Source organism: Trichosurus vulpecula, chromosome 2, assembly GCF_011100635.1.
Source record: "Trichosurus vulpecula isolate mTriVul1 chromosome 2, mTriVul1.pri, whole genome shotgun sequence".
Taxonomy (NCBI): Eukaryota; Metazoa; Chordata; class Mammalia; order Diprotodontia; family Phalangeridae; genus Trichosurus; species Trichosurus vulpecula.
In genome coordinates, this window is record NC_050574.1 from 110,497,252 (window position 1) to 110,522,640 (window position 25,389).

Sequence of the window (25,389 nt, forward strand, 5' to 3'; positions counted from 1 at the left end):
TTGTCAGATTTTTCTCATGTCAAACCAAGTATTTTTTGGTGTTTATTCCCCCCTATGAAGTATCAAAGCCTACCATGTGGATTTTTCCACACCTAGTAGGCTGGGATGAAAGCAAGGGTGATCAAAAGCATTTAACCCCTGGTGGCAGCCTGGCAGGAAAAAAAAATTAATGAAATTTAATGGTGGCCCTCACAGCTGCCGAGCATTCTGTGGAGACCTTTCTCTGAGGCTGTCAGATCAGATTAAGACTTGCCCTCCCTTTGAAGGACTGCAGAGTCCTTTTTTGTTGACTTATGTTAGCGGGCATTCTGGAAAGTTTTTAGGCAAGGACAGTGTGTTTTAGCTTGATGGCAGAGCCAATGCTTCCTGCCATGTGGAACTGATCTCTCCTTCCTCCCATCGCTCCCTGCTCTTTCATTGGTCCTCCATTAGGCACCAATCTATATGATATAGTAGAAAAAATTGAAATCAGAATGTATAGGGTAGAATCCCAGATCTTCTACTTTACCTCTGTGACCTCGGACAATTAATTAACAAGTGTTCATTAAATGCCTGCTATGGGCTAGGCACTGTGCTGGATATACAAAGATAAAAATGAAAAAGTGGCAACCTTCAAAGATCTTATCTTCTATGGGGGAGAAAAGATGTACATAAGGTTTTAGGATCATAGATTTAGAACTGGAAGGAAACTTGCAGGTTGTCTAATCCAACCCTCTTAGTTTACATAGGGGGAAACTGAGTCACCTAAATAATAAAGGACAGAGCTGGGATTTGAACCCTGGCCCTTGATTCCTAATGCCATGCATTTTTTTTCTTCCTATTACACCATGCTATCCCACCATGTAAGTATGTAACACACACACATACACACACACACACACACACACAACATACCAAATTATTGGCAAGGGGTAAGGAAAGGAGGCACAGGCAAATACGGGCGTCAGGAAAGAACTCAGGTAAAAGGTGGTGAATGAACTGAGCTTTGAAGAAAACTAGGGACTCCAAAGAAGTCATGCATGCCAGGCTTGGGTGACGGCTTATGCAAAAACAAGGTGGCAGGAGAGAGGATCCTGGGGAATAGGAGGGGGCCAGTTTGGCTGGACTATAGAAGGTGTGAAGAGTGAGCAGAATGGGGATGGGGGGAGTGTGGAGTAGCATGGAGAGGAAGGTTGGAGCTAGTTTGTGGACGACTTTGAAAGTCAAACAGAGAAGTTTATATTTTATCTTAGAGGGAAAGAAGAGCCACTACAGTTTCTTGAGCTGGAGAGTGACATGATCCAGCCAGAGATTTAACTTTACTTTATCCTGTGTCTTAAATGTCAAGTTTTTTGTATTTGTAAATAGGTGTGTGTTTGCATTTGTTTCCAGAGGCCATAAGAAAAGTGAGATTAGCGAGCAGGGGGAGTGGTAAATCACTTCTCTCTGGGCCTTGGCTGCAAAAAGGAAGGAATTAAATGAGATTAATTCCAGGATTTTTTATAATTCAATCATCCTAATAATTGCCTCTTACCTTCTAAAAGTCCATCACCCCTGTAAGTAGATGATGAAGCACAGTGTGAATTCTGGGTCTGACTCCCTGAGAATCTAGTACTTGAGTTATTTATGTATGTATCTTTTGTTCAAGACTGTAAGCACTTTGGGGTCTGTTATAATCAGTGGTATGGTGGTAAATATTTAACAACCAGCTTTCTGAAAATATATGACACACTTTTAAGTTTAAGTCGTATTATTTAAACTTTTGCATCACTTTCTTAAGACTAGACAATCAACAAACAAGCTTTAGTTTGCTTGTTTCTGAAGTGTCAATCCCAACACTGAAAATTTAACCATCAGCTCCCCTAAGAGTTGGCTCCAGCACACCCCTCTTCGTGAAAGTCTTTTCCTGACTCATTGCATCCTCTCAGCATTCTTCGCATTGAGCTTTACACATGGCAGGTGTTCAATAAATGTTTTTAATTATTAAATTTAAAAATTTAATTGGAAATTCAGTTTAAATTTCATTGCAAATTTAAATTTTAAAATGAGCCTTTGAAGAATCAGAAGCAGCTAGGATGTGAAGGTCTGGAATACTTGTGATATGAGCAGAACAGTTAAAAGAATAGCTGGCCTGCCTATTTTCAAATCTTTGCAGAATCGTGAGGCAGAAAAGAGAGTATACTTTTATTTCACCCAGAAGGGAGAGAACGGAGACCAGTGGGTAGAAATTAGAAGAAGGCAAAGATAAACTCACCATAAGAAAGGATCTGCTACTGATGGAAGTTGGTGAACATTGGCAGGGACTGCCTTGAGAAGCAATCAGTGTTAGATCTATAGAATCTTAGAACCTTGGGTTTAGAGATGAGCCCAGCTCATTTCACATGCTTTCTCATTCATGCCTTCTACATTCCCAATAAGCCAAACTAGTTACAGTTCCAAGGACTGACCTTGCCTGCTTCCATTTGAATGTATTTGCTCATGCAGTCATCTACCCCGCTCAACACTATCCCAACCTGTTGACATCTTTATCATCCTTCAAGTCTCACCTAAAGTAATCACTTCCTCTGTAATGCCTGAGCTCCTCTACTAACTAGATGTGTTCTACTCCTTCCTATTTCAGTCTGGGTATGTCACTCTCCTGCTCAAGAAACTGCACTAGCTCTTTCCACCCTTAAAATAAAATAAAAAGTCCACTCTTCTGCTTGGTTTGACTTTTTTTGTTTCAGTCTGGCTCCAGCCTACCTCCCTAGGATTATGGTCTACCGCTCTCCTAGCCAAACTGACTTGCTAATTGTTATATACTCTTTCTATCAACTCAGCATCTTTGTTCCCCAAACCTAAAATGCATTCCTGCCTTGCCTAAAATTCACAAAATCTCTAACTTCCTTCAGAATTTAACTTAAGTGGCACTCTACAAGAAGCTAATTGTGAGTTCCTCAGGAGAGAGTGTCTTTTCCTGGAAATGATATCACAGATATAGACATGTATACAAATACATCTTTATACCTACATACACGTACATATATGTATGTATACACATAGTCATGTTCAACTCTTCATGACCCCATTGGGGGTTGTCTTGGCAAAGGTACTGGAGTGGTTTGCCATTTCCTTCTCCAGATCATTTACAGATGAGAAAATTGGGGCAAACAGAATTAAATGATTTGCTCAGGGTCACACAGATGGTAAGTGTTTGAGGCCAGTCTTCCTGACTCCAGGCCCAGCATTCTATCCACTGTGCCACCTAGCTGCCCTATCTACATATATTATGTGCCCTGGAGTTAATGGTGTCCATCCCCTAGAAATAATATAGCTTGTATATATGTAGATATAGATGTAAATGAAAATGTAGATTTAGATGTGTACATATACACTTAAATGTACGTGACTCATGTATGTATTTGCATGCTTGTTTTTAAGTTGTTTTCAATTATGTTTAATTCTTCATGACCCCTTCTGGGATTTTCTTGGCAAAAATACTGGAGCGCTTGCCCTTTCCTTCTCCGGGTCATTTTACATATGAAGACACTGAGGCAACAAGGTTTAAGTGACTTGCCCAAGGTCACACAGCTAGTTAGTGTCTGAGGTCAGATTTGAACTTAGGAAGATGAGTCTTCCTGACTCCAGGCCCAACATTCTATCCACTGTGCCACCTAGTTACCTTATATACATACCATATACATATATATACACACATGCATTGTGTGACCTCCAATGGGTTGGATCCTTCCCCTAGAAATAATATAGTATATGTTTTATATTAATACAGGTATATATACTTATATTTGTGTATGTTTATATTATATATGCACAAATGTGCATATACATTTCTGTATATATCCACACAGGATGTCTCAAAAAGCCTAAGTGCAGTCATAACCTATTAAAGCTGAAAATATGTATATATTATATATAATATACATATGTATGTTTATATCTGTGTATAAGTTAATTTTCTGTGTATGTGTTGTTTCCATCTAATAAAATATGAGCTTCCTGAAGGTACAATCTGTTTCCTTTTTGTCTTTGTATACCCAGGGCCTAACATAATGCCTGGTACATAATCAATGCTTAAGAAATGTGTTTTTTTTTAAATTAATGGATGGATGGACAGATGGATGGATGGATGGATAGATAGAAAGATGGATGAAGGGAAGAATATTTCTCCTTAGATGTCTGGTGATAAAGAGTTAGAGAATCAAATGTGTGTGCTCCTTCAAGATCCTGTTTGTTTTTGTCCTTCCTGCTATTTTGCGAAGGTACTGAGACCTGCCCAAATTACATTTTCTCTTTCTTGTGAGTCCTGCCTTCAGCCCAGGAATGCTGCCAGATGAGATTCTTCTGTGTATGTAGCTCTGTTAAGATGCACTAGTGGTCACCAATGTTGTCTCCTTTGTTTCCATCACCAGATTACGCTAGATTCGAGGCAAAAATCCATGACCTACGTGAGCAGATGATGAACCACAGCATGAGTTCTGGGTCCGGCTCCCTGAGAACCAATCAGAAACGCTCACTCTATGTCAGGTAGGCTTCCTAAATAACTCTTGCATGTCTCCCATTTTCCTTCCTACTCTGTTTGGGAATGAATGGAAACCATCATGTGATGTTGTAAAGCTCCATACTTACCTACGTAGTACGGGGTGACATCTTCAGATAAACCCAACAGCTAACAGTGCAGCAATGCCAAAACTTAAAATCGAACCACAGCCAATGACCTTTATTTGATAACCATTTGAGAGAGATTTTGGGAATTCCAAAATGTCAGTCAGCAGTCCACAGAGTAGCTTAAAATAATTGTGATTTGGGGTTTGGCTCTTACATGACCCTCTCCTTTATAATAATGCTTTATTTCACTTTTCTGCCATGATTAAAGGTCCAAAGCATGCAACCTGTCAAGCTTTTGAGCTCAGGCCCTTGTCAATTATTTTCTTTGGCAAATGAAGGACTCTTATTAGGATGCAGATTACTGTCCATCCCTGTCCTCTCCATCAGCTCTTTGCTGCATGACCTATTGCAAGACTGGCATTATTCCCATTTTCTTGGACTGAACGTAAACTTTCAAAGTGTGAAAAGTCCATAAGTACAGGGGTGTAAACTGCTCCCCTTTCCCAGTATGATCTGAACCTTCTGTGGGATTAGAATTTGGATCAGACTTTTAAAGGAAGGCTTTCCTCTTAAATTAGTTAGCCTGTTAGTGTTGTAGGACTGGTGGAAGAAAAGACCAGAGCATGGTATAGGGGAGGAGTGGAAAGAAAGGTTCTGAATGCTGGCAACTTACCACTTAGGAAAGAGAATGAAGACAGCCTTAGGTTGTCTTCAACAGTCTTAGTTGCCATTCTTAGGAATTCTTTTGGACTTCTTGTCAAGTGTGATCAAGTGATCTGGTGTACTGATGGGAAACAGAAAATTTTGTTCTTTGCTTGTTTTCTTAATGATTCTTGCTGGCCTAAGGAGGAACAGAGATTCATTTCCCTGTGACCCTCCAAGAGACCTCCCTTATACACTGCTCATTGGCCAGACTCTATAATCATTTCCCCTTATCAGGTCATTTCCTAAATGACAAAATTCATTTGGTTCTTTGCTGGCAGAGCTGTGTAATTTGCCATGGGGGGAAAAGAATCTTGAGTCTTAAATGCATACCAGGATTTGTTCATCACAGATGGTAGTACATCCCCACTCCCCTATAACACGCACCTCACCATCTAGCACACATAGCCCTCTTAAACTGACTTGAGAAATATTTGTAAGGACCATGCATACTGTTCATGCCAACTTACCAGTGTGCATGTTACCCCTGAGGTCTCTCTTTCACTTTCAGTGACTTAAAATTGAGCTGCAAAAGGGGGGGAAAGTGAATAGCAAATATAGCTAATGGAAATGGAATTTCCACACTTAGTTGGGGCGGGGAGAATGTTGGCTGTGCTACAGTTAAATCACGTATGGAATCCTTGCTTAATCCTAAGTATCTTTTGCTGCTGAGGTATAATATCCATTGGGTCTTGCTTTTCATTTTCTTTTACTAGCATGAGGTGCTTGTTATAGACCCCAGATGACAGTACTTTAATTAACATGTCATGTTGGTTCAAATGTGGCTATAAAGTTATCTTTTGTGTGTATTAGGTAGGCACAGCAGGGGGAAGAAGGGAGCAAGAATCCTGAAGCCTACAGGTTCTCTGAGGCCTTAATTTGCTGGGCCCCCTGACATGTAGAGAGCCCCTTATTAATCGAAGGGCCTACAGAACCTCAGAACGCCTGAGGTTAAAAATATATATATATGTATGTCGCCCTTGCAAATTTGGCCGGCTGCTTTTCAGAAGATTATCTCGATACACCTCTGTGTAATCTGGGCAAGGAATGCTGATAATCGCCCCAGAGCCCGTCTGTTGTAGCAACATCTCAACTGTGATGGGAAGTTAATGACCCCCATTTGTCTCCATATCTTCTCTCCTTGAGTACTGTGGTACCAGTGCTCTTTGCTCAACAAGAATTTTCTTTTTTTTTAGTTGAAAATGTGTTTGCCTGAGGCATTGAATTGGGAAAATCCAATAGGTTTAGTGCAGAAAGCAGATAAATCATTTAACTCCCAGATAATGGGAAAGGAGGGCTAGAGTAAAAATTGGAAGGAGGAAGAAATTTTTTTAAAAAGTCATTGGTTATTTTTAAAAAATGAAAAAGTATGAAAAATTATCTTTAATGTACTATAAGCAGATTGTTAAACTATGTTGCTAATAGCTTAGTCATTTTCATTTTGTTATGGAAGATTAATAAAATTAAAGCAAATGATATGAAAATGTTATATGGAGATAATAGCTCTTAGTTGGAAATGATATTACTAAGACTTAGGCTTTGAATCTTTAAAATAATATAGAAAAGCAGTACAAACAGATGAGAGGATTTTAAAGTAATTCTATCTCCTTGGTAATATTCATCTTTGGGGAGATTATCCCCTCCAAAAATTTTGGATAGTTCAGGTGCTTTAAAAAGTTCTGACATATTTCATGGAGACACCCCCAAATTATAGCTCTTTAGAAATCATTCCCTTGATATAGTGGGCTTTTTTTCTTGGTGTTTTTTTGTTTGTTTGTGGGGAGAAGAAAGAGAGGGAGGGAGTTGCTTTCCATGGTCCATCTCCCTTGTGAGTAATGACCGATACATAGAAATGCTGTTTGGCTCACATACTTCTATGAGACTCCAAAGTAGTCCCTGTTAGGGCACTGGTTATGACAAGCAAAGCCTTGTGTCATTACAAAGTGTTGGAAAATATAAGTGAAAGAAGGTAAATTGAGCTGTATACATGAATTAAAAGAGAATTTTTTTTGCAAAGAGAATGTGTTAATGGATATAACTTGGTTCAGCTTGCTTCAACTAGAGTATTAACTAACTAGTGCCTGATGACTGTATTTATTTTGCTACTTCAACTTCATGTTTCCTCTAAGTCATCCAAATCAGGGTTTCTGTAGTATATAAGAGGTGAGAGACACATCCCCAAGTCTCTTCTTGACATATTGCTTAGAATAATAGAATTTTAGGATCAGAAGGTACCTTAGAGATCACCTTGCCTAGAGGCTCTTAACCTGGGGTCCATGGAACACCAAATGTTATTGGAGATGAATTTCAGTGGGATCCTTGAACTTGGATGGGATCACAAAAAAATTCCATCTCTCAATATCAACAATGTCATTCATTTAACAACATTATTTGGGCTCATGACACACACAAAAAAGTTAAGAACCTTTGACCTGTCTCTAAGTCCCACACTCAGAGTCAGAACTCTTGGGTTTGAATCCAACCTATGACACTTTCTCTTGGTATTACCAAACAACCATGGGCAAGTCATTTTTACCAACCTGGGCCTTGGTTTCTTCGTTAAAAAGAGGTATATTTGACTGTGTGATCTCTAAGGCCCCCTTCACCTACAAGATCGAAACCTCCATTAATCCCTTCTGCCTACCTCACAGGGTTGTTGTGAGGAAAGGGTTTTGTAAACTTTAAAAGCACTCTAAAAGGTTGTTGTGGCTCAGCTCCTCTGCCATTATACAGAAAAAGAAACTGAGACCCAGAGAGGAGATAAGGATTTTGTCATTGTCAAGAAAGAGCTAGTGGCAGAGCCGGGCCCTTGTCCCGTCTCCACTGGACACACTGCTTCCCCTGTGCTCTCTCTCGTGAGGTAATCATGACCCCACATCCTGGCCTTATTAGAAAACACTGTTTTTAGGTCAAGGACGAGGGCAGCTCTCTTGTTTTCAGCACTGAGAAACAATTTAAACTAAAACAAGCAAAAATAATAGTAATAATGATAAGTCAGCTCAAAGCTGACTGATGATTTGGAATTAGGCAATGTGGCGCATAGTGGGTCCTTAGTAACAGCAATGTATTGATCACTTGAATCTGAGTAGTTTGTTTTCAGTATTAAATGCTCAGGTCTCTGTTTCTCTTGCTCTGTCCTCAGAAGCAGAGATTCTAGAAAATGAGTTCTTAATTTAGAGTCTATGAATTTTTTCTTAAAATATATTTTGAAAACTCTGTTTCAATATAATTGGTTTCCATTGTAATGTTGTGTTTTATTTCATGCATTTAAAATATTATTATGAGAAAGGGTCCATCAGGCATTACTAGAGTGCCAAAGGTGTTCATAACACAAAAAAAGTTAAGGACCCTTGCTGTAGAATTTGTAGTAATTGAACCAAGAAAGCATGGGGACCCTTTGGCCTGTATGAAACAACTTAGTAGTCTCAGAATGGTGTTTGTACCCCTAGAAACCTCTATCTCCTTTGAGAGTGGCTCCCCTCCCCCCACTCCCATACCCCACCTCTTCCCCTCCCCTGGACTCCTATTGGGAGTCCCAGTTGGAATGATTCTACACAGCTTGTATGTAGATGCTAGCCTGCTCCCTCACCCAACCCAGGTTCCCCTCAGTAATCCTTCTTGGCCTGGTGTATCAGCCTGTTTGCCTGAATTACTGCTGCGGGGCACTCTGCCCTTCCAGAGCTAGGCTCTCTCTGTGGCTTCCCTGGGCGACTGTCATCCCAGCTGCTTTCCAAATGCCAAATTCCCAATCTGGTTTTCCTCTTTCCTCTTCTTGCCTTTTGTGTGGATTGCTTGACATGCTTTGATGGTCTTGTACAAATAGAAATGACTCTTGATATGCATAGCACTGTACATGTAACACGGGATGGGGCTGGCATGTTTCACTGATATCCTGGACTTCTCTGTATTGTGCATTTCCTGCTCTGTGACTCTCATATATAGTTGTAGAATCTTAAAAGTAAATAAAAACATGTTGAAAACATTAATAAACCTTTTTTTTCTAAAATGCTTTACAAGGCATTAGCAAATTCTTCAATCTGGGAAGCCATTGAGCTCCTGAGCCTACAGGATATGGATATTATTGGGGGAACCTCCAGGCTGGTCTAACCAGTTGGGATTTTAGGAGCCCCTTTCCCCCACCACTGCACACCCCAAAACATCTATGCTAACTACTCAAGGTTGCGAAAACATTTTCTGTAGGGGAAAAAGAAGTTTTTAATTTCGGAATCTGAGAGGGAACATAGCGACTTTTCTACACCTGGGCATGAATCAACTATGCTTAGATCCTTTCCCGAGACCTAGTTTTGAATGGGGAAGAAAACACAGGGGCACTAGGGTCCTCAAATGATTGAGAAGAAATCTACCTCAGACTAGAAGAAAAGGGCCCAAAGAGGTAAGGCTGGGGCCACCACAAACTCTGCTTCCTTCACTGTTTTTCCCAGGACCAATCCGGGTGGGATTTCAAGAAAATTGTAGGGTGTGTTCATATTGCACATTAAAGTTCATGAAGTTCTTAATGTAGTTTATCTCTTGTTTTTATCTGCACAACAGCCTCATCAGGTATAACAGGAGGCCATTATCTTCACTTCACAAACAAAGAAGCAAAGATTCACAAAGGTTGGGCCATTTACCCAAGATCACTTAGCTGCAGCGTGGCATGGCCAGGCACAAACTTGCAGCTTCTGATACCAAATTCACCTGTCTACTATGCCCCCCCTTACCTTTTGTAGATGTATTCTTACCCGGGTAAATCAGAGAAAACAATAAATCAAATGTCTTAGGCAATTGGTCATCTAATCACTACAATCGTAGATTTAGAGGTGAAAGGGAATCCAACCACTCCATTTAGAGTCGAAGAAACTCATCTAATGAGAGACATCATGTCTTACCCATGTGTACACTAATTGTGTGTGTCTAAAGTAGGATTCCAACCTGGTCTTCCTGACTTCAACTGAAGCCTACTATCCCCTATATGACACTTTGTCCCATACTGCTCCACTTAAACTTGTCTTGAAGATCACCAGTATTTGATAGGCACTTAGAATCCCTTTCCCTGGACTTTAATCAGCTTGTAATAAAGAGCTTCATAGAAACTGGAGCCATACAAAATCCAGGTAAAATTATGATAATACTTTTAAAAGTAGATACTGCTTTAGGGAAAAGTGGAATAGCAAGTAGATTAATTTAGTCAAGGTCATTATTCATCGTGTCACATATTAGTGGTGATACATAAGATACCAGACTCTCAGGACCAAAGATTTACTGGATGACCTTGCCTCCCTTGGCCTCGCATGATTTGCTCACCTGTACCAAAGGACACACCAGATGGTATCTCACAAATCTGTCTAGGACAAAATGAGATGCTTTCATGATGCAAAAAGAAATGAAATACTGCAGAACTGGAGGCAGTGAAAATCAGCCATATCTACCAGACTCCCAAATGGGATAATCTGGTAATGGAGATTTCTTCAGAATAGTATTTGGATTTGCTTCCTTGTCTTATAAGCATTGGGGTTATTCTTATTGGAACCTAATCCTGTGATGGAATCAGATGAGCAAACCAAGTTCTGTTTTTTTGCAGAGAAGGTCCTAAGGGGAAGATTGGAGTGAGTCTCACTGTGTCCCTACTCTCCATCTTTCTCAGTTCCCCCTATCCTTACACAGATTAAATCAGATTAAAATGAAAAATAAGTAATTCTAATAATCTTTACAAAGTGGTTTCCTCATAACAACCTTTGGGGTTGGGATACTATAGGCATTGCTTTCCTTACTTTGCTGATGAAGAAACTGAAGACTTGAGAAGGAAAGGAATTGCCCAAAGGTATAGAGCTGAGAAATAGTAAGTCCTTTGATTCCAGGTTCATTGTACCTTTCACTATGTCTAACCTGTCAGTTGATCTCTTCACAATCCAAAGTTGAGGAGAGCCCGAGTGATGGACCATACAGGACTGAGGGCCATTTCACACTTTTATCTGAGAGGTAGCATAGCATAGCAGACAAAGCGGTGGCCTTAGAATCGGGAAGACCAAGTTTTAAACCCTATCTCTGATACTTTCTAGCTGTGTGACCAAGGTCAAGTCTTTTAACCTTTCTAAGTCTCAGATAATTTCCTAAGACTCATCTACCAAGGTGAGGTGTGATCTGCTTCATGGAAGTTCTCATACTGATATAATCACAGTTCCTTGAGTATTCATGGATCACCAGACCCAAAGAATTTGTCTCTGAACAACTTTTTGGTGATGAGTTTTTCAGCACTTAATTAGACATCAGCTTGAATTTTTCTTCAGACCTATACTTGAAGTTTTTCTACCCTGATTAGAATTTGCCTCACCTCCCACCCCCACTGCCATAACCTTCAAGAGAGGCTTCTATGCCACAATGAAGCATGGGAGTGATTCATATCCATCAATTAAAGCCCAGTTTAAATGCCACCCTCTCCAGGAAACCTCAGATTCCCTGATCAATCAGTAATGACCTTGCCCTCCAGACTTCTCATTGCACTTTATTTTGCACTAATCTAATAAACCTATCATATTATGTATTATAGTTATCTATGTTCATGTCTTCTCTCCTAAATAGAGTATATATCCATGAGATCATAGTCTGTACCTTATCTAAACTTTATATCCCAGCACAACAATCTACGCAAAATGTTTGTTTTTCTTTAAGGGAAAGTGGCATTCTTACTAAAAGAACTAAGAATAAGAGAAAACAAAAAGTAAAGATAAAAATTCACTTGCTTATATAAAGTAATATTAACTATGGTCATTAATTTGGATTATTTACCATGTATGTCACATTCTCAAACAGCACAAGAATTATATAATTAAACACATCCAGTTAACTTTGTTGAAAGTTATATTTGAACATCAGTCTTGAAAGAATGTGTAATCATTCAGTCTTTTTTAGTAAAAATTTTTTAGGGTGAACAAAAATCTATTTCTCTCCCTCTCCATTCCCTCCCACTTAAAAATATGTGCATATATAAATATTAATATATATACACACATATGCCTATGCAGACATATACAATTATATAATTCCCTCATACATATATGGCATGTATATATATATATTTATATAAATAATATATCTATACGTATGTATTTAAGCAAAACAAATCTCCATATCAACCATTTCCAAAAATTATATGTTTCTCTCTTTACCCTGAGTTCATCATCTCTCACTCACGAGGCAGGTAGAATGCTTCATCATCAATCTTCTAGAATTATGGTTGGTCATTCCATTAATTGTTAAATCTTTCAAAGTTGTTTGTCCTTACAATATTGTTATTACATAAAACATTCTCCTGGTTCTGCTTGTTTCTCCAGATCAATTCTTATGTCGTCTCAGGTTTCTCTGAATTGTCCCTTTCATCATCATTTTTATACCACAATCATTTTCTATTGCATTCATGTCACAATATATTCAGGCACTTCTTATTTGATAGGTTCTCCTCTTCCTTAGTTTCCAGTTCTTTGCCACTGAAAACATATGCAATATATCCCACCTATGGACCTCTCACATTTTCAGAAGAGTGAGAGGAAATGTCTTCTCATATTCCTTCTTTGAGGCTATGCTAGTGCCTTGTAATTCTGCAATGTTCATTTTCAGTTGTTTTGTGGTGGTGGTTTTTCTTTCAATTTACGTTGTTGTTCTTATTGTGTATGCTGGGTTTTTTGGCACTGCCTGCTTCACTCTGCATTAGTTCACGTAAGTCTTTCCATCCTCCTCTTTATTCATCATACTTTTTTATTTCTTATGGCACAGTAATATGCCACTACATTCATGTACCACAATTTGTTTAGTCATTCTCCAATCAATGGATATCTATTTTGTTTCCAGTTCCTTCTTGCTACAAGAAGCACTGCTATAATTATTTTGGTGTGTTTTGATATTGAGTATTTTTGTTAATAATTTATCATCAAACTGAAATTTCTTCAAATAAGCTTTTTCAAGCTTTGATGATTTCTCCAATGTGATTTTTATTACATCTTGGGGATTGGAAAATTAAAACACATTTGCAGTTTTTAAATGGGAACTCATGGAGAAAATGGACTCTGATATACAGAATTTGCTGCATAGCCAACAGTTCAAGAAATACATCACAGAAAACCAATGTATTTTATCACTATGCTTTATATTTAATAGTAATTTAATAATAAGATTCATTAAGTGATGCTATCAGCTGCAGCTGTAGTTTTTTGTAAGCATCAGCATTAACAAATTGTCCTAGACAATGGAAGCACAAAAGCATAAAACCATCTGCCTTGTAGTAGTTTGAAGTCAAGTGAGGTACCCAGGACTATACCTAAAAAGATTGATCACAATACATGGTAGTGTATACCAAATGCCAGGTGAATGAGACAACAATTCAGGGGTTCAGAAAGCAGGGCTTAATATTGAGGACTGATTTAGTCGAGGAAGGTTTCCCAGAGGTGGGGGTTGGAAATGGGCCTTAAAGGAAATTTAGAATTTAAAGAAATTGCAGACAAAGCTGGGACAGGACATTTGATGATCTAAGCAGAGTCAGAAAATCATGCCTCTGTTTGAAAATCATGCTCCTGTGTTACTGCCCACAAGAGGCTTCAAGACTTCACAAAAACACATGCAATGAGTCTTATTATTACATAAATACTTCCACATTACTAAGAGCAAAAATTTCTGGCAATAAAATATAATATAAAACATAAAAATATATTCACTTACAAAAGTAATATTTTTGAAATGCCCCTTGTTCAGAGGGTATCAAATTGGGCAATGGCTGAACAAAGTATGGTTCATGAATATCGTAGAACATCATAAGAAATGGTGTGCCACAAAAAATGATGAAAGGGATGATTTCAAGGAAACCTGAAAAGATTTTTATGAACTGATGCAGAATGAAGTGAGCAGAACAGAACAATTTATATAATAACAACAACCTTGTAAAGACTTTAATAGACTTAAGAACTCCAATCAACACAGTTACCAGCCATGGTAATTCCAGAGGTTCCAGAGGACTCATAATATAGCATTCTACTCATCTCCTGACAGAGAAGTGATGGATTCAGGAACAGAAGGAAATATGTATTTTTTGGACAAGGCCAATATAGGAGTTTGTTTTGTTTAACTATCTATTTTTTCATGGTTTTTTTGTTTTTCAAACGGGGGAGTCAGAGAGGAAAGATAGATTTTTATTGGTTAGAATAAATTTAATTTGAATAAAGTTCTCTTTGTTATACTATCCTATTTCCTAGTTATGCTATTCTTATCTTGCTTCCTAGGTATCTATCTTGCCTTCCCTTAGTTATAATTCTGGGAGCAGGTATAACTAGTAAAAGACACCATGAATACTAGTTTAAATGAATTGCATTTAACAAATAAATAATTTAATTCAGGACGAATTTACTAAGGATCCATTTTATGCCAGCCATAGTTCAAGATGCTGGGGATACAAAAACAAAAGCTAGATAATCCCTGTCCTCAAAGAGTTTACTGCTAAAGAACAAAGACAGAACCTTAATTGTTAATTACCACAATTGTTGATGAAGTGAATCCTGGTGGAACCTCCACTTCCAATCTTGGTGTCCTCAAAGCCTTGTTTCTAGAATGGCTCTGATGCCTGATGTGTGTCCTCTTTCCATTGTCACTAGCCTCTGCCCCAAATCAGATGTTGGAAAGTATGGCTTAGGGCATGGTTTCACTTAAGGGAACTTTCCACCTCGCCCTTTCCCAGTTATCCCATTTCAGCTCTTCATAACCACTGCCTGGGTGCCCTACCTATGTTCAACCCAGAGAAGTCGCCTTTTTGGTGAATATCTTTTCTATGCTGGTATACTGTGGGTGATCCTATCTTTTCACTTGATGTGAAGGATGGCTTGGACTCCACTTGGATGGAACTACTCAGCAGGCTGGATGAGACACTTGTGGTAGGTCCACATTTTGCACCCATATGAAAACCTTGGATGTCATCACTGTTGTGTTGGCCTTTCATGGTCAGCCATGGTAATGACTACCTCCGGGTACCAGGCTCTCAAAGGACCCATTGGTCTTTATGATTTGGTCTCCCATTCACTTTTATTTTATTTTTTTTTAAATCCTGAACTGTAATACCACACAAAAAAAGAAAGAGTATTTCCTTCTACAAAGTTGAACAGAATATGAGGCTTGTACATAAAATTGCAAATCTCTATTATGTACAGCTTGTTTTTTCCTACATTTATGAAGGTATACATGTGGTAGGTATATAATGAAAGTTGGTTATTTGAACCATATGATGCTAGTAGATTCACCTGGGTAGTGGTTTCAACAAAAAGGAACAAAAAGATTTGCTTTGCTTGACTATACTTATTTCCTATAAAGGTTTTGATATTTTTTTCCATATAAGGGTAGAAGGGGAGGGAGAACTGGATTTAGGATGAAATGTCTTGGGTTTGAATTCTAGCTCTGTTGTGTGACCACGGGCAAGTTATTTGACCTCTCTGGTTCTTAAGGTCTTCCTCTATAAAGTGTGGGGATTAGACAAAATTACTTCTAAGGTCTCCTAGTTCAGAATCCCCTTATCTTTTATTCCTATGAAAGAGTCTTATAAAGCAAAGCAACAGCATTTTATTAGTTTAACAAGTCCTGGTTTATGCAGAAACTTGGTTTTCCATGCTAAAGAGGAATAGAAACTCCCATTCTTTGTGAATTCTCCTTTTATAACCTAATCTCTTTGCCTCCTTCCCCTGCTGTCTAACACTAAATGGCCCTCACATGCCTCAATGCAGATATACCTTTATTTGTTCTGACATCGGCTTTCTTTAGTCTTGGCCACATTAGACTTAGATTAAAAGGTTTTTCCCTCGCTTTATTGAGAGAATTCACACTTGTTTCAGCTAGCTCACTCTTCTAGCTTATTTCAGAGGTTGTAGGGGTCAGTCAGTAAATCATTCAGAAAGTATTTATTAATCACTTACTCTATACCAGGCTATATGCCAGTGATACAAGGAAAGGTGAAAATAGTCCCTACCCTCAGAGAGGGTTGCCCAGTGGATAGAACACTGGGCTTGGAATCAGGAAGACTCCTCTTTATCAGTTGAAATCCAGCATCAGACACTTAGTAGCTATGTGACCGTGGGCAAGTCACTTAACCTTGTTTGTCTCAGTTTCCTCCTCTGTAAAATGAGCTGGAGAAGGAACTACTCCAGCATCTTTGCCCAGAAAACCCCAGATGAGGTCAGAAAGAGTCATGAGAGTCAGAAACAGATGAAATAACTCAACCACAACCCTCAGAGAGCTCACATTTTAATGGGGGAGTCAACATATTTAAAAACAATAAAACAAAATAAAAACTAGGTGCATGCAAAATATAGAGAGAGTAGACAAAAAGTAATCTTAGAGGGGAAGGAACTGGCTAGCAACTGGGGTAGGGGGGAATGCCAAGAAAGGCCTCCTCAGAAGGTAGGATTTAAACTGAAACCTGAAAAAAGCCAGGGAAATTAAGTATGGGAGGTAAGAAGGGAAAGCATTCCAGGAATGGGAGACAGCCAATGCAAAGACACAGAAATAAGAGATGGGAGAATGTTATGTTCTAGAAACAGCAAGTAAGCCTCTATAGCTGGATCACAGTATGTGTGGAGGTGAGTAAAGTGTAAGAAGATCTGAAGGTCACATTACGAAAAACTTTTAAAGTAGATTTTATATTGGATCCTGAAGGTAACAGAAAACCCCCGGATTTATTGCCTAGGAGGATAAGGGGAGGCAATATAACTCTATATTTTAGGAAAATCCTTTTGGCAACTGAATGAAAGAGAGATTAGAATTGGTCAAATCCTCATAGAATGTTTTTCTGGTGCTGCATCATGTTCAGACCTGCCTTCAGCGAAGGGAGAAAGAGATGTGTGCTTCCATGGAGTTGCATGTAGGATTTTCCTGTTGTGGATGGGTGTGTGCATGCCACTGTCGAGCTGCATCACACTTATCTTCAACTGTCAGTGTTTGTCTAATGCTCTTGGATGGCTCTCGATAGGCAAATAACTCTTCAAGGAACACCATCTTCCGTGCTCATGATGAGTCACAGACATGGAGCGGAACAGGTAGAGTGGGCATTCTAAAGTCTGCTGCAATTGGAAGAGGCCTTATCATTACAGATGCTTCTCTTTTTAAAACACTTAGCACAGTGCTGGGCACATAGTAAGGGCTATGTAAATATTAGCCATAGTTATTATTAATTATACTAGCCAAAATCTTTCCAATGCATTCTCTATTTAATTTGATATTGGTAATTACTTCAGATGGGATTTTATTAGCTGTCTGGACACGCTAGTGCTGCTCCTCAAATTGTATGGATCCCAAATGCACTTAGCTTTGAATGGCAACTCAATAAACAGCTGTTAATACAAGTGTACACATGATCTTGGCAAGGAAGGCAGGAAGACAGAGGGGGGAGGAAGGAATGGAGGAAGGGAGGAAGGAATGAAGGAAGGAAAAGAGGCAGAGAGGGAAGGAGGAAGGGAGAGATCAAGGAAGGAAGAAAAGGAGGGAGGGAGGAAGGAAAAAAGGAAGGAAAAGAGGCAGAGAGGGAGGGAGGGAAAAGAGAAGGAAGGAAAGAAGGAAGGAGAGAGAGGCAGGGAGGGAGGAAGGTAGGAAAAGAGGCTGAGAGAGAGGGAGGGAGAAGGGAGGAAGGAAGGACATTTATAAGTACCTGCTGCATGCCAGGTACTCTGTTAAGCACTTTTACACTTATTCCCACATTTGATCTCTAAGAAAACAAGCTGCAGATAAGGTGCTGACCTGAATTGGTTAATGGAGTTTCTTACTTGGGAGTTCCCAGTATCAGTGAAGTCACAATTCTGGGCCCTCTCTATACTCCTGTGTAGTATAAAGAAGCATTTCTCAAACTTTTTGGTCTCAGGACCCTTTTACACTCTTAAAAATATTGAGGATTACAAAGAGATTTGTTTATATGCATTATATGTATCAATATTTACCATACTAGAAATTAATATTGATAAATTTTCAAAATACTGATTCAAGAAAACAACAAATCCATTGCATATTAAAATACATAACATACTTTCTTGGAAAACTATTTTCAATAGAAATTTAATGAGAAAAGTGGTATTATTTTATATATTTTTACAAATCTCATTTTAATATCTGGCTTAATAGAAGAGAGCTGGAATCTCATACCTGCTCCTGCATTTAATCATTTGTGGTATGTTGTTTTGGTTTAAACATATAAAGAAAATCCAGCCTCACACATATATGTAGTTGGAAAAGAGAAGAGTATTTCAATAAACAAATACCATGATCATTATTATTATGATGATGATGAAAATAGTTTTGACTTCACAGACCCCCTGAAAGGGCCTCAGGGACCCCTGAAAAAGGTCTTGGGGATCACCTTGAAAGGGTCTTGTGAACTCCCAAAGGCTGGGGAATCCTACTTTAAAAAGTGCTGGTCTATGGTCTTCCATAATGTGGTGGTTTTGTATTTCCAATGGTTCATCTGTTTGAGATTAGTTTGGTGCTAAATCTACCCTTATTGAATTTAGATTTGGCTGGAATCTAGTTAAACAAAAGTGAACTTTGCCCTGTAATATGCACACTAATTAATTCTGACATTCTAACCACTCCTGCTTAGAAAGTTCTGATTACATCAAGCAAGTCTGTACCTGGTGGAGCCTATCTCGACCGCACACCTATGGTTGCACACTAGAGATGGCGGCAAGTATATTTTAACACTGCATAATAACTCAGCCAATGGCAAGAGATGATTGTCAAGTTTTCAACTTGAGCATTTACTCCTCAGAAATCACCAAATGGTACATAAGAGCTTGGCTTATGACTTTGTTGACAGACTTAAGAAAGTTATAGAGAATATGTTAATAACGCAGTTTAAATTTAAGTGTTTCCTGCATTTTTGGAGCTGGTTGTTAAACATTTACCAGCAACCCCACCCCATGTATCTAAAACAGTATAAAGTCTTGTTCTAAAGCAGAGTTAAAATGCATATCCCAACAATATCCCAGGCAGGATTGTGCATGCAAGTATTTAAATTAAGTGCCATATGAGTTTAAATTAAATGATACAGTCTAAAACTTTAGATTTTTCTTTTTCCAGAACATTAAAATGGAACCACATAAAATGGTAGTTATAAATAACCCAGATTCAAAGGATTTAGAGATGAAAGAGCCTTCAGAGGTCATCAACTCAAATCACCTCATTTTACAGACAAGGAAATCAAGGGAAATGGAAATTGTTTTGTGGAAGATCACACAGGCCATAAATAATATTGCCAGTTTCAAACTCAAGTCCTCTGACCCCAAATCCACTGCTCTTTCCATAGTACCAGCATGCCAGAATCAGAAAACTTCCAGTTAACCAAAGATTGCTTTCTGTATATATTGCCACAACATACATGCATGTGTATGTGTGTATGTATATATACATATGTGTGTATATATGTATATGTATGTGTATATGTATGTATGTGTATGTGTGTATATATATATATGTTTATATATGTATATATATGTATATGTTGGTCGGTCTATCTGGCATAAAGAATTTTTGTTTCTCCCACTAAGTGTGTGAGAAAATTTCTCAATTTCCATTTGTATCTAGCTTTCAATAGCTCACTCTGAGTCATCCTGCTGTCTAGATACTGTTTTCTAGGACTTTAAAGTACTTCTTTTAAAATAACTAACATCTTTATTGCTGCCTTTTTAGCATTCACAGGGTAGCTTAGAGGTTCCTTTTCTTCTATAGATATTTCATTCTTTTTTTCAATCTCTCTCCCTCTCCCTCTCCCTGTCTCCCTCTCACTGTCTCCCTCTCCCTCCCTCCCTCCTTCCCTCTCTCCTTCTCCCTGTCTCCCTCTCCCTCTGTCCCTCTCCCTGGTCTCCCTCTCCCTCAGCTCAGTTCTTCACTTTACAAATGAAAAAAGAGGCCCACAGGTGCACCGACTTGTCCAAGGCCACAGTATTAAGCACTGCAGCCAGAACTTGAACCCGAGTCTTCTAATTCTGACTCCAGTCTTCTTTTGCTTCTATCTTTATTTCTTCTTTCTGTATTATCTTAGCTACCTCACTATCTTTCTCTTCCCAAATCCAGTTGGTTGCCAAGGCCTGCCAATCACTTTTGCAACATCTCTGGAATGTGTCCCCTTCTCATGTCTATCATTGCCACCCCCCTGGTACAGGCTCTCATCACATGGACTAGTGAAAAAGCCTGCTGGCAGGTCTACCCACCTCAAGTCTTTCCCCACTCCAGTTTATCTTCAACTTGGCCATCAGAGTGATTTTCCTAAAGTTCAGCTCATACCATGTCACCCCCAACCAGTGGCTCTTTAGAGCCTCCAGGAGCAAATACAAAGTCTTCTGTCATTCCAAGCTCTTTATAACCTAGTCCCCTCCTGCCTTACTTAGGTAGGTCTTACACTTTACTCCCTGTCACACAATCTTTGCTTCAGTGAAACTGGCTCCCTGGGCATTTTTACTCTCTATCCCCTGTGTCTGGAATGCTCTTCCTCATCATCTGAACCTCCTAGGGCTACTCTGGTTTCCTTTAAGTCTCAAATACAAATTCCCATTTTCTAAAAGAAGTCTTTCCCAACCACATTAGAATTAAGATTCTAATGACTTCTCTCTTTAATTTTTTCCTATTTATCCCGTATACAGCTTGTTTGAACATATTTGTTTTCTTGTTGTCTCCCCATTAGATTGTAAACTCCTTGAGGGCAGGGACTGCCTTTTGCCTCTTTTTGTATCCCTAGAGTTTAGCACAGTTCCTGGCATACAGTAGGCACTTAATAAATGTATGTTGATTGACTGATTTCCCTACCTCCCTCTTCTCTTTCCTTCTCTTGTCTTTCTTTTCTTCCCCTTTTCTCCCCCTCCTTTCTCCTTTCATCTCTCCTTTTCCTCTTTTTTTAACTCTCTGAAAAATATAAAATCTCAGTAGGATTAAATAGAAACCAAGTAGAATCTCTCCAGTTTTGATGCTCCCTTCCACAGTTAACATCTCTAATATCTGATCCCTTCTCCTAATTGCTCTCCAAGCACCTTGGATGATGAGCTCTCATATTCTCTCATTTCCTCTCTAGTTGCAATTCCAGCCTTCTTCAGAGGAAATTGAACCAAATAACTCTGGATTCAGCAATATATGTCAAGAGTAATTGAAACTTGAGTTGGCCACATCCTTTAAATTTTAAGGGAGCGAGAGAATTCAGTGGAGGTAAAGAGAGGTTCAACATGACTCTACCCTACTCAGTTTTCACTGACTTCCCATACCCACTAGGAAAATTGAAATTATATTTCAGTTCTTTGAAAATTGATCATTTATGTATCTTTTCAAACTTTTTAATCTAAGGACCTCTTTACACTCTTAATTATTGATAACCTCCTATAGAGCTTTTAAAATTCAAGTTATGTTGATCAATATTTAAAATATTAGAAATTAAAACATCTTATTGTTATGAAAAAGATTTTGATCTCTAGATCCCCTGAGTTCCCCAGACCACACTTTGAAAACAGTTGCCCTAGGATGTAATATAATACCAACTCCTTTTTTTTTGCATTCCAAACATTTCGCAATCTAGCTTCAGCCTATCTTTCTAGACTGGTCTTTCATTACCCCTTCTCTGAATCCTGCCCACTCCTTCCTCCACTACTCTACCTTCCAGCCAAACCAGACTTTTGGTTATTCTTCATATATGAAACTCTCCTCCCTCCCTCACTTTACCCAGGCTTTCCCACATGTCTATCATGGAACCTCTGCCTCATAGAATACCTGGCTGCCTCAGGTGATACCTACGGATGGCCTTTCTTTACCTCTCCAGTTTCCAGTTCTCTTCCTTGACCCAAAGTTACTTAGTATGATTTCATACACATACACCACCACATGCATGTGTATATGCATGTATATACATATATGAGTGTATATATCTATATAGATTTTTTCTTTCAATAAAAAGTAAGCTATTTTAGGATTTTTCATCTCTGTATGCAGAATGCCTAAAATAAATGCTTGTGGAATCGAATTGAATCTACCCTTGAATTTTTTGCTGTTTAATTTTTTAAATAATCATTTACTTGAATAAAGCCATGCATGGCAATGGTAGTTAAATATACGGATTACATGCAACTGGAATGGCTGAATAGCAACCCATAACCATAAAGCGCTCACCTAATTAGAATAATAAGTTATTCTTACAAGACAAAACTATCCATATTCAGTCATGCTTGTCTCTTCATGACCCCATTGGGGGTTTTCTTGGCAGAGATACTGGAGTGGCTTGCCATTTCCTTCTCCAGCTCATTTTATAGATGAGGAAACTGAGGCAAACAGAATTAAGTGACTTGTCCAGGGTTATCCAGCTAGTGTCTGAGGCCAGATTTAAACTCAGGTTTTCCTGACTCCAGGTTTGGCATTCTATCCACTGTACCACCTAACTGCAGTGAAAGTTAAATCAGTTAGAAATGTTTCCCACTTACAGTGCCAGATCTGACTGCTTTCACCATCCTGCCAAACATTCTTAGATAGTTAAAATCGGGTAAATATAAGTAATCAAACAGCTTTGAAGGGCAAGAGACTTAACATGGCCAGAGGGGGAGGTTGTAAATGAACTATAAAGGTATAAGTTCCTCTTCCTTACTGCAGGTAGTAGTAACAGTACTAGGATGGGTGAAGGGAGAGAAGGTATTGTGATTTAATTCTATGCCTACCAATGTCAATTTTTTTTCTCGGCATTTATGTTTCTGTCTGTCCATCAGTTTACTGCTGGGTCTCTGCTGAGTCACTCCCTTACCCGGGCATAGGAACTGTCTTGTGTTCACCATACACTAGGGATGTCTCTGAGTAGAATTTTTAGTCTGGGATGTTCTATTATATTTCAATTTTTTTAAAAATCCATCATCTGTGTATCATTTAGATGATAATTTTCAGGTAACCTGAATTTACAACTAAAATGCCTTGTTCCTCAACTATTTAGAACAGATAAGTGCATTTTTTACATAATGTTGTTGTAAGAAACAAATTTAGGAGTAAACAGATTCTGGAAACCCAAGACAGCCAAATGTTTAGCATATCTATAATAATAGTTAACATTTGCATCATGCTTAAAAGATTTTAAAGCACTATATGTACATTATTTCATTTAATCCTTACTGCAACCCTATGAGAGAAAGCCTGATATTATCCTCACTTTATTGGTGAGGAAATTTAGGCTAAACCAAGGTTGATTTGCTGAGGAACCCAGCCATTAAGTGTCTCAAGGAGGGTTGACCTGAGGTCTTCTTAGCTCCAAGCCTGGCACCCTATGCAATACACAGCCTAGTTACCCAAATAATGCTAAATAATATTTATATAGCTTCTTAAATTTTTATAAAAACCTTTCTGAGTATTGTCTCACTTAATGTTCACAACAACCCAGGATGAGTTTAAGGTGACTTGCCCAAAGTCACACTTAGAAGCAGGATTTGAAACCAGGGCTTCTGACTCCAACTCTAGCACTATACCATTTAATTTCCCACATGATCCTTTAGAAAAATTAATTAAAATTTTTTTATTTATGTATTCAGAGGCAATGGGGTTAAGTGACTTGCCCATGGTCACAAAGCTAGAAAGTGAGGCCAGATTTTAACTCAGGTCCTCCTGACTTCAAGGCTGGTACTCTGTGTACTCTACCACCTAGCTGTCCCAACTCCATAATTTTAAAACTCAAATTCTGGCAGAAGGAATTTTCTTTCCACTCCCTCCCCCCTCATTTAACATGGAAACTGAATCTTTGGGGAATAATTGTTATTTTAGATAAATGAGAATTTCAAGACCCAGCTTTACCTCTAAGTGTCTGTGTGATCCACTGGAGGTCACATAACTTCTCAGTCTCTGATTCTTTACCTATAAAATAAGAGGGTTGGGTACTAAATGATCACCAAGGTCTTTCCAAGGTTTAAATGTCTAATTTTCCATGTAGAGACACGCAATGGGCACTGGGAAGTTTTAGCTATGTATTTGAGAATAACAAAACTGTTGGACCTTTTTTGTTGGGTCCTCCTGCCTGAGTATCACAGACATGTCAAGCATGGTGGAATATGCCTATAATCCCTGCCCCTGCTGGTGGGGCTGAAGTTAGCGGAACCCTTGAGTTTCAGAAGTCCTGAGCTGCAGTGTGCTAAGCCAACTGGGTATCTATAGTAGGTCCAAACATAAGATAGTTAAGTGGAGGGCCATAAGACTCCCTAAGGAGGAACAAACTGATAAAGATAGAAGAATGGAAAGAAAGCTTCTGTGCCAATAAATATTGCGATCCTGACTGCGAGTGACTGCTGCACTTCTAGCCTAGACAAATAGGAAGATCCAGTCTCAAAAAAACCCCACCCTATCTTTAATTATTATTAGGACTTGACTATACTCTTTTATATAAAGGGGTGAGGGGAGGCTTGAGGAAGGGTCAAGGAGAGTCCTGAAGATTTGGGATCCATTTAACACATTTATTAAGCATATGCAATATTCAAGGGATTGTGCATGCCACTAGGGGTGCAGAGACGAAAATCAATAATCTCTGTGCTCAAAAAACTGACATTCTAGAAGTAGTTGTTTACCCTTAAAAGACCAATGCATCACTTCAGTGTCAGCCCCATGACTAAACCCTAAGTTGCCTCTGCCACAAATTGTTCCAAGATAGAATGGATTATGTTGCATTGTCTTGGACACCTGGGAGGCTATGTACCATGGTGGACTGAATCAGGGGCCAAAATGGACTCACTAGAAAAATGAGATGGATTAAACAATCACAGCCTCATGGTGGTGTGCTCTGAAATCATACTGTCAATCATATTTAAGTACAATCCATATCCCTTCTCTGAGGGATCATCACAATCTATCTGCAAAATGAGGTAATTCATCCTAAGGCAGCCCATTCTATCGTTAGATGGCTCTAATTAATAGGAATTATTACTTCAATCAGTCAGTCAACAAGCATTTATTAAATACTTACCATGTGCCAGGCACTGTGAGTCACCTTGGGGATACAAAATCAAAAGTGAAATAAATATCCCTACCATCAAGGCTTTTACATTCTATGAGGGTGACCACATGATCATATATGTATATATATATATATATATATATATA

The 25,389-nt window shown here is 38.7% G+C and overlaps 1 protein-coding gene across 2 annotated transcripts in view; it reads left to right on the forward strand.

Moving 5' to 3' along the window:
- The window catches only part of LOC118835785 (disks large homolog 2), a 654,221-nt gene that overhangs the window by 418,049 nt on the left and 210,783 nt on the right, over positions 1–25,389 (forward strand). For both annotated transcript variants that reach the window (XM_036743051.1, XM_036743052.1), the window contains one exon: positions 4,389–4,503. In XM_036743051.1, the coding sequence (XP_036598946.1) occupies positions 4,389–4,503 (115 nt within the window). The remainder of the gene's footprint in view (positions 1–4,388; positions 4,504–25,389) is intronic.